At 56.2% G+C, this 9056-nt stretch overlaps 2 protein-coding genes across 2 annotated transcripts in view; both read right to left on the bottom strand.

Annotated features, from left to right (window-relative positions):
* The window catches only part of PTSG_12378 (uncharacterized protein), a gene marked incomplete at both ends in the record, with an annotated part of 4098 nt that extends 2753 nt beyond the window's left edge, over window positions 1-1345 (bottom strand). Inside the window, 5 exons of the mRNA XM_004992834.1 lie at window positions 168-211; window positions 433-488; window positions 641-675; window positions 944-1019; window positions 1254-1345. Of these exons, the coding sequence (XP_004992891.1) occupies window positions 168-211; window positions 433-488; window positions 641-675; window positions 944-1019; window positions 1254-1345 (303 nt within the window). The remainder of the gene's footprint in view (window positions 1-167; window positions 212-432; window positions 489-640; window positions 676-943; window positions 1020-1253) is intronic.
* A 72-nt stretch (window positions 1346-1417) lies between these two features.
* PTSG_12377 (NEK protein kinase) overlaps window positions 1418-9056 on the bottom strand; it is an 8810-nt gene continuing 1171 nt past the window's right edge. Inside the window, exons 4-15 of the mRNA XM_004992833.1 lie at window positions 8644-8843; window positions 7985-8049; window positions 7572-7756; window positions 7209-7285; window positions 6790-6909; window positions 6014-6479; window positions 5756-5854; window positions 5328-5495; window positions 5106-5169; window positions 2809-4878; window positions 2215-2384; window positions 1418-1931 (exon numbers count right to left, since the gene is read on the bottom strand). Coding sequence (XP_004992890.1) covers window positions 1680-1931; window positions 2215-2384; window positions 2809-4878; window positions 5106-5169; window positions 5328-5495; window positions 5756-5854; window positions 6014-6479; window positions 6790-6909; window positions 7209-7285; window positions 7572-7756; window positions 7985-8049; window positions 8644-8843 — 3936 coding nt within the window. The 3' untranslated portion in view covers window positions 1418-1679. The remainder of the gene's footprint in view (window positions 1932-2214; window positions 2385-2808; window positions 4879-5105; window positions 5170-5327; window positions 5496-5755; window positions 5855-6013; window positions 6480-6789; window positions 6910-7208; window positions 7286-7571; window positions 7757-7984; window positions 8050-8643; window positions 8844-9056) is intronic.

Here is a 9056-nt window from a genome sequence, read left to right as displayed (position 1 = left end):
TAACAACCGTACGACACACACACACACACACACACACACACACACACACACACAAGCACACACACACACGCACAAGCACACACACACACATGTGATTGCATGCATACCCGCACACACACACACACACACGCACACAAGCACGAACAAACATGTGATTGCATGCATACCCGCTCAAGGCACTGCTCGAAGAACGCGAGTGCATCGTGTGGGCCTGTGTGGTGGCGAATGAACATGTAAATGTGAGGCGGAGGAGAGGAAGGAGAAGGGGGAGCAGAAAAAGAGGACAAGGGAGAAGGAGAATGGGAAAAAAGAAGTGGGGGATCAGCATCGTGTCAACGTTTTAATCAAGTACCGACAGCAAGCACTGAGAGCAACTTCACACCCCCCCCCCCCACACACACATGCACACACACATACATGTGTGCAACTCACTCTCGTACTGGGTGGCCACGGTCAGGCACATCTTTGCATATGTCTGCAGGTTGATTCTGGTCGTTGCGGGGCGAGTGTGCACGACAGTGCATGTGTTGGCGAAAATGAGTTGATGTGAACGAGTGAATGTGGAGAGGGCAGTGTGAAGGCGCGCAAGGAACAAGGTTTGACAGGGCGGCAAGACGATCATGGATCAGAAATCCCCAACCTGTCGTAGAAGTGGACAATGAAGCTGTCGTGCAACTGTGTTGTTGTTGAATGCAAGCAGTTGCCACAACGGTGGGCACATAGCAAGTGGGAATGAAATGAGCAAGGATAAGTTAGGCAAAGGATGGTTGGCACGAAATGGGATGCAGGGAGACAAAGACAGACAGACAGGGAGACAAGTAGGCAGAAGACCAGGGAGACAAATATACACACACACAACAAACACGCGCACGCACACACACACACACACACACACACACACACACACACACACACACACACACACACACACACACACACACACCTCGACCATGCCGCCTGACGCAAACAAGTCGCTGGACAGCATCTCTGTGATCTTGACAGAAAGCTGATGCCACAGCCTAAGGCAAACAACAGGCAGTGAAGTGGAGGGCCGTGAGCACACGCCTCACCAAGCAAAGCAAGCCTGCAAACATCCACACCCACACACACACACACCTCCACACCCACACACATACAACACACGCGCATACACCCACACACACAACATACGCGCACACACCTACACAAACACACACACACACACTGCACACCAACCACCACATCCATCGGTACGCTCGATCAAACCTACGCACTTTCTGTTGTGCAAGGTTTGCACCTCCTTCCACACGTCCTCATCATCTCCGCGGGCGTTTGCCAACTGCTTCTCAATGTATGCCTCAGCCATGATGCGTGCTTGGTTCTCTCTCTTCCGCGCTGTCTGTGTGCCTAACTGCTTCTTGCGACGGTGTGTGTGTGTCGGCAGCTTTTGCTTCTTCTTTGTCGGTTGGTTGTTGCTTTCGCTTTTGTTCGTTGAACGGAAAAAAATAACACGCCAAAGACAAATAGATTCCATGCATGGATAATAAACAGCATGCACACAAAACCTCTATTAATACAACATCGAATCTCATACACAATAGTCAGCCAAAGAAAAAGTGAAGCCACTTCGACTGTCACGACATCCCACACACATCCTACCATACACCACACCCCATGCCACGCTCTCCACTCGCCCGTGATCAAGAAAAGTGCTCGAGGTACACGAGCTGATCAACAACAAAGCAGTCGCGGTACTCGGCCATCGTCTCCAGCGTGCGCTTGAACTCGGCTTCCGGCACCTTGTCCTCGCGCGCCTTCTTGATGTACTCGTACACGGGGAAGAACTGCGAGCCAAGCAGCCGCTGGCCCTCCTTGCGCAACGTCGCCATGCGCTGTGTCCGCAGCGGTTCCGGATCTTGCACCTCCGCCGGCCTGCTCTTCTCAGCGGCAGACTGAAGTTTGCATATGTGTGTGTATGTGAGTATGCGAGGGAGTGAGTGTGTGTTTGTGTGTGTTTGTGTGTGTTTGTGTGTGTTTGTGTGTGTTTGTGTGAGTGAGTGAGTGAGTGAGTGAGTATGTGTGTGTGTGTGTGTGACAGAAAGAGAGAGAGAGAGAGAGAGACAGAAAGAGAGAGTGTAGTGAGTGGGTGAATGGCAGCACTGAAAGCAGACTATCAAGCACATCAGGGAATTTGGTTTCCCCATTCACTCAAGAAAGTCTGTCTATTTGACGCACCTCTTCTTGCTGCGTCGTTGCCATCACGCCGCGCATGTATGTCTGAAGTTCTTTGAGTTCCTGCGTCATGGACCCATCCCACGTGTCATCATAGCGGGTGCTCGTGTCATCATCATCATCATCACCATCAGACTCAAAGTCCGCCGAGTCCAAATACATCTTCTCCAGGTCTGCATTTGGGACGTGTGTGTGTGTGCGCGCGCGCGCGCGCGCGCGCGTGTGTGTGTGTGTGTGTGTGTGTGTGTGTGTGTGTGTGTGTGTGTGTGTGTGTGTGTGTGTGTGTGTGTGTGTGTGTGTGTGTGTGTGTGTGTGTGTGTGTGTGTGTGTGTGTGTGTGTGTGTGTGTGTGTGTGTGTGTGTGTGTGTGCGCGTGTGTGGTGCAAGAGAGTGAGTGAGCGTTGTGTGCGAGCGCGATGGAACCAAAAGATCACGCGTGAGCAAGGCAAGTGTGGCGGAACTAACAAGAGCACGTGAATGCACTCAACGACGTTTGCACGTCAGCACGCAAATGTCCCACCCCCTCCCAACACACACACACACACACGCACACACACACGCACACACACACACACATACACATAATCACTATGCCTACCTGCAACGTCTGAATCGAAGAGTGCTGGGGAGGACGTGGAGGGCGATCCACGGTGCAGCGAGCGGCGGCCGCTGCGGGGGCGGCGACGCGGCGGCATATCCAGCAGCGATGGCTTCCCACCCTCCCCACGATCACCAAGACCAGTCCCATGCTCGTGATGGCGTGACGTGGAGCTGGTGTGCTGATGCTGTCTGCGTCGGCCGTTCCCACTGCGGTTGAGCCAGTGTTGCTGTTGCTGCTGCTGCTGCTGCTGCTGATGGTGTCGTGATGTTGTTGGTGTTGTGCTGCCATCACCATCGCGCATGCCCTTCCGATCTCTGCCGCTCATGTGAGCTCGCAGCTCGTAGCTCTCGTCCAGCATCGTGTCGTGGATGTCATCATCATCATCATCGTCATCGTCGCCGTTGTCGTGCCCATATGCAGATGCACCGCTGCGTGCGGCGAGCGTGTCCATGTACTTGCCATCACCATCCGACACACGCCGCCTCCGGCCACCGCTCACAGCAGGCGTCTGTTCCGCTCCCCTCCTCCTGCTCGCGCTGTTGTGTCTGCTGCTGCACGCTTCATCATGTGCTTCATCCTCCCCTACCAGGTCCTCCTCCACCTCCTCAACATGTTGATAGTCACCATCGTCCGACAGTGCGCCGTGCCACGATGCAAAGTCAATGGGCGCGCTGTGTGACAGCTTTTCCTTCTCCCTCTCCTTCTCCTTCTCCTGCTCGTGCCGTCTCCGGCTGTTGTCTGCCCGTCGCAGCAGCGTCGCAATGTTCAGCGTCGCGCTGCCCACCTCGTCACTCCGTACGCGCCCAGACGCACTGCGCTCTCGACCACCAACGCCGCTGCCGACACGACCACCATCACCATCATGTCCGTATTGGTGGCGGTGACTGCGCACAGCAGCAGTGGCAGCATCGTTGCGCCCCCGCCGCCCACCACCACGCCGCGATGAGGCAGACGGGCTGCGGGTGGCAGGGGTGGACAGCATCGGTGTGACGGGCGTTGTCATACTGAGCAGCGTGGGGCTCGGTGGACTGTGGCTGCATCCACGCCGCGCCGTGCCCACACCGCTGTCACCATCATGACCGCTGCGAACACCATCATCACCACCGTCATCAACATCAACATCAACTCCATCGTCCGCATCATGTGCGCGTGTGCGCGTGAGGTGGCGTCTTCCCCTCACAGGTGCAGACGATGATGGCGACGATGCGTTCGCTGTTGCTGCTGCTGCTGCTGTTGTTGTTGCTGCTGCTGCCTTCATGCTTGCACTGCGGCTGCGGCCCGTGTACAGCCCATCACTGCCATCGCTGACACCGCTGATGCCGCTGCCAACACTGGCCATGCTCTTCTGTGATGCCTGGCGGCTCCAGTGCGGGCCGGCGGCACGTGGCAGTCGCGATCGCCCCGTCCCCGCACGCGACGACCGCGGAGATGTGGACCGCGAGTCCTGTTTGACACCGGAGGACACACCCGTATCCGTCGTCGTCGTCGTGGTGGTGGTGGTGGTGGTGGGCGGTGACGGTGCAGTGACGCTGGTGGTGGGTGGTTGTTGCTGGTGTTGGTGTTGGGGGTGTTGTGAGTGGTGCTGGTGTTGGCGCGGCTGTGGGGGCGATGATGCTTGGTTGCTGGTTGGGTATTGCGCTGTCGGGTGAACGGCACGATCATCTGCCCACTCCTCTTCTTCTACAGGGTGATGCTGCTGCTGCTGGTGGAGGTGGTGCTGGTGGTGCAGTTGTTGGGTTGCGCGGAGGGCAGGCACAGGCGGTGATGCGCGCTGCTGCTGCTGTTCCTGTTGGTGCTCGTGTGGAGGCATGCTGGGATGCGTGTTATCGTCTGACGTGTGGATGATGGTCCCAGTGTTGGAGAAGCTGTCGTTCACCTGAACACGGCCACTGTTGTCGCCGTTGTGACTGTTGTCGTTGTGGGCGTTCTTGCTGTTCTTGCCCTCGTGGTGTGGGCCCATGGTGTCAGTGCTGCTGCCGATTGCTGCTGCGAGCGCGTCTTCGTTGCGCTGTGACGCCGCCAGGAACGCCGCCGCGTTCGCCGCAACGAGCTCAAACTCGTCCAGCTCTGCAGTGGTGGGCGGGGTGGTGCGTGCACGTGTGTGGTTGTGTGAGTGAATGGGTGCGTGTGTGTGTGGTGGTGTGAGTGAATGGGTGCGTGTGTGAGTACGTGTGTGAGTGTGTGGTGGTGTGAGTGGAAGAGTGCGTGTGTGTGTGTGTGAGTGTGTTGTTGAGGATCGTTGCGGCAGCTTCACGTGGTCCACAACGCCAACACACATAGCAGCACGGCAGTACCTGACTCTGCCTTTGAGAGCGGGGGCGGATGGGATGCAGTGATCGTGGCGTCCATGTCGTATGGCTGTTGTTTCGACGATGGGACGTGAGCAAAGTAGCGGGTGGCGGTGCCAGAGCAGTGGTGGGCTGTGGGACAAGTGGGCATGCGTACAGACAGACAGACAGACAGACACACACACACACACACACACACACACAGACACACACAGACACATTCCACACCTGGTGTTGGGCGACAATGGTTGCTTCTGGCCTAATCACGGTGGATGCCGTGTCAGCTTCGCCCACCTGTGGTCCATCGTGGTCCATCATTGCGTCATGCGCCTGCGGCGACTGCAAGCTCGTGTCCGAACGCCGGGCCCTCATCGTGGAAGACAGAAACGTGGGCGCCTGGACGAGCAGCAATGGTACATAAGTGGCAGTTGAGATTTGGTGGGGGCGCGTCATGAGGAACAAGCAGCACACAGAGAAGGAGCATGCAAACAGGGTGCACACAAAGAAGGAACACACGCATACACACACACACACACACACACACACACACACACACACACACGCACACACGCACACACACACACACACACACACACACACACACACACACACACACACACACACACACACACACACGAGTGCACACTCAGCCGCACGTCGTTGCCGTAGAGGGCGTGTGCGAGGTTTGACGACTGGAGATGGTCGCGCGTGTGCTGCTGGCGCGTTTGATTCTCCCGTCGCTGCTTCATCGCCGCCTGAGGACACGCAACGACGAATGGGCGGGGGGGGAGAGGGGGGGGGATGTGAGGAAACGTGCCCCCATAGACGTGGAACGTTGTCACGTGTAAAGTGCAAATCACACGCACGCACACACACGCACGCACACACAGACACACACACACACACAGACACACCTGCTTGAGCTGTGCTGCGCGTTGTTCCGATGCGCGGAGTTTCCGAAGTTTCATGCGCTCGCGAGGGGTTAAATGCTTCTCATCCTTTGCCAGTATCCCTCCACCTGTTGCTGCTGCTGTTGCACTTGGCGTTCGGGGCGAGGAGGAAGAGGAGGAGGAGGAAAGATGTGCCGTTGGGGATGACATCACGCCGTTCACACACTGCTGCTGCTGCTGCTGCTGCTGTTGTTGTTGTTGTTGTTGTTGATAGTGGTGGTGTTGTCGCTGCGCACCTGACGCAATCCTCGGCCCGTGCGGGGGGGTGTCGGTTCCCCACTGCTCATGGGACAGCGATCCCTGCGGTCCAGCAGGCGGGTGGCGCTGTTGTTGCTGCTGTTGTTGCCGGCTGTGTTGGCTGTGGTGGCGCTTCGTGTGTCCGACCTGTGAGCGAATGCGCTCGCGCTCCTCGTCGATGCTGCGGTGGGAGCTGCCGTGGTTGCAGCAGCGAGGGAAGGAGAGGGAGGGGGTGTAAGGTTAAGGAGAGGATGGTCAAGTAGTTGAAGCGACGCGACGTGGTGGAGTGAACGGCAAACACACACACACACACATATACATACACGCACACACAGCCGCACGCACGCACACACGCACACACACACGCACGCAGACACAGAAACAAACACACACACACACACACGCACGCAGACACAGAAACATATACACACACACACACGCAGACACAGAAACAAACACACACAGACAAACAAACCAAGGCAGCCCCTCTCGCACACGCGTACCGTTTTGAGAGGCGGAACTGCCACTTGTACATGTGTGCGCGGACGAGCGCGGTGTTGAGGATGGCGACGGCGCTCGGGCGCTTTGCCGGGTCCCGCTGCCACAGCCAACTCGACAGCTGCCTGGGTTGCGGTGGTGATCCATGATGATGATGATGGTGTGTGTGTGTGTGTATGCGTATGTGTGTGTGCGCGCGTGTGTGTATATGCGTGTGTGTGTGTATGCGTGTGTGAGTGCGCGTGTGTGTGTGTGATGTTGATGGAGGGGGGATGTGAGCGATCAGAGGTGCTGGGTGGATGGTATTGGTGGCGTTGATGTTGCTTTGGTGTGGAGGTGCTGGTCGTTTTGTTGCTGCTGATGTCAATGCGTCGACGCGTACACACACATCACGCAGTACCACCATTCCTCATCCGCCACTCACTTGAGTTCCTTGTCGTAGTGGTCCGGAATCTGGGGCACATCGCCCTCGCAGATCTGATACAACAGGCTCAGCAGTCCCTACACACACACACACACACACACACACACACACACACACACACATGAGTGAGATGCACAAGTACAGTAGTGGTGAGGGAAGAGGAAGACAGGTGTTGATCGGTCGCAGTTGTGATGAAGACCATGACCGCCGCACGGCTGAATAAAATCAGCCAATCAAACGCATTTATGAAGACAATACACATTGCCACCACGACGGTACCACTGAGCATCAACAAAATGACAACGACCAACACCAACCACTGCAATCATCATCTACACCACAACAACTGCTGCCATAACTCACCGCGCCGTCGAATGCGTGCTTGAGGGTGCACATCTCATACAGGATGCACCCGAGGGCCCAGATGTCGCTCTTGTCGTTGTAGCCAACACCCTGTAACGCTTCCGGCGACATGTAATATGGCGTCCCTGCGAATGTCGTCGCCTCGTCCGTTGTCCCCATCAACACGCGCGCAATCCCAAAGTCCCCTGCACGCCACACATGCGTGAATGAGTGAGTGTGTGTGTGATGTATGCGTGTTGGTGTGATGTATGTGTGTGTGTGATGTATGCGTGTTGGTGTGATGTATGTGTGTATGTGTGTGCGTGTGTACATTAAGCGAGCACGTGTTTATGTGTGTTTGTGTTGATTGATCTTTCGCTGCACCTCAACATCACCCGCGCAACGAATCAACGCCACTTCCATCCCCTGCTCACCAAGCTTGATGACACCCCTCTTCAGGAACACGTTCTTCGACTTGAGGTCCCGGTGCAGCACTCCCCTGACATCCACACACACACACGCATGTACACGACAATGGTGGTGAGGTGTTGGTGATGAGGTGTTGGTGATGAGATGGGTGACATATGTGGGCAATGCAATGCAGGTCCAGCACACACACACACACACACACACACACACACACACACCCCTATGAGCCAGTAAACTCACGGACATGTGAACCTAAGCGCTCTTAGAGGGAACAGAAGGAGACAAGGCCACAAAGGTCCCATCATAGATCGGTGCTACTCTACGCAACCCTTTCGTAACACTAAGTTGGGTATACTTTCCCGAAACCTTCAACAATCCGCGTTTACGCCGAACTGACATGTTACGGATGTCTGCATTTAAACGCCCATATCCACCGAACGAAGGCCGGGGGTTAACCCACACGCTCACACACACACACACATACACACACACACACACACACACACACACACACACACACACACGCTCACGCATACACACACGCTCACGCATACACACACACACACACACACGCTCACGCATACACACACACACATACACACACACACACACACAGAGTCTTCCCTGCCTCCTCCTCCCTCCTCCATTCACACTGCGCGCGCACCTCTCGTGCAGGTACTTGAGGGCCATGGTGAGCTGGACAAACCAGTCCAGGACCTGCTGCTGCTGGATCACACCGCCTTCCTGCTTTACAGCCTCAATCTTGTCTGCCAGGTCGCCGCCCTCACAGTACTCCGTGACAATGCACACAAAGTCCTTGTCGATGAAGCTGTCGTGGAACCGCAGGATGTTCGGGTGCTCCAGCTGGGATGCAAAATGTGTGTGTGTGTGTGTGTGCGTGTGTGTGCGTGTGTGTGCGTGCGTGTATGTGTGTGCGTGCGTGTGTGTGGGGTGAACAGAAGTGGGCACGCAGGAGCAAGCAAGCACATGACACGTGCACATGCTGGTGTGAGCGAGGGTGCTGGGACTGTGACGGTACAAACAAGAATGGCACTGAATGCGAGGGAGCATGAAACG

The sequence above is a fragment of the Salpingoeca rosetta genome, assembly GCF_000188695.1.
Source record: "Salpingoeca rosetta unplaced genomic scaffold supercont1.15, whole genome shotgun sequence".
Lineage (NCBI taxonomy): Eukaryota > Choanoflagellata > Craspedida > Salpingoecidae > Salpingoeca > Salpingoeca rosetta.
Note: the sequence above shows the minus strand (reverse complement) of the source record. Positions and strands in the feature narration are given on the sequence as shown.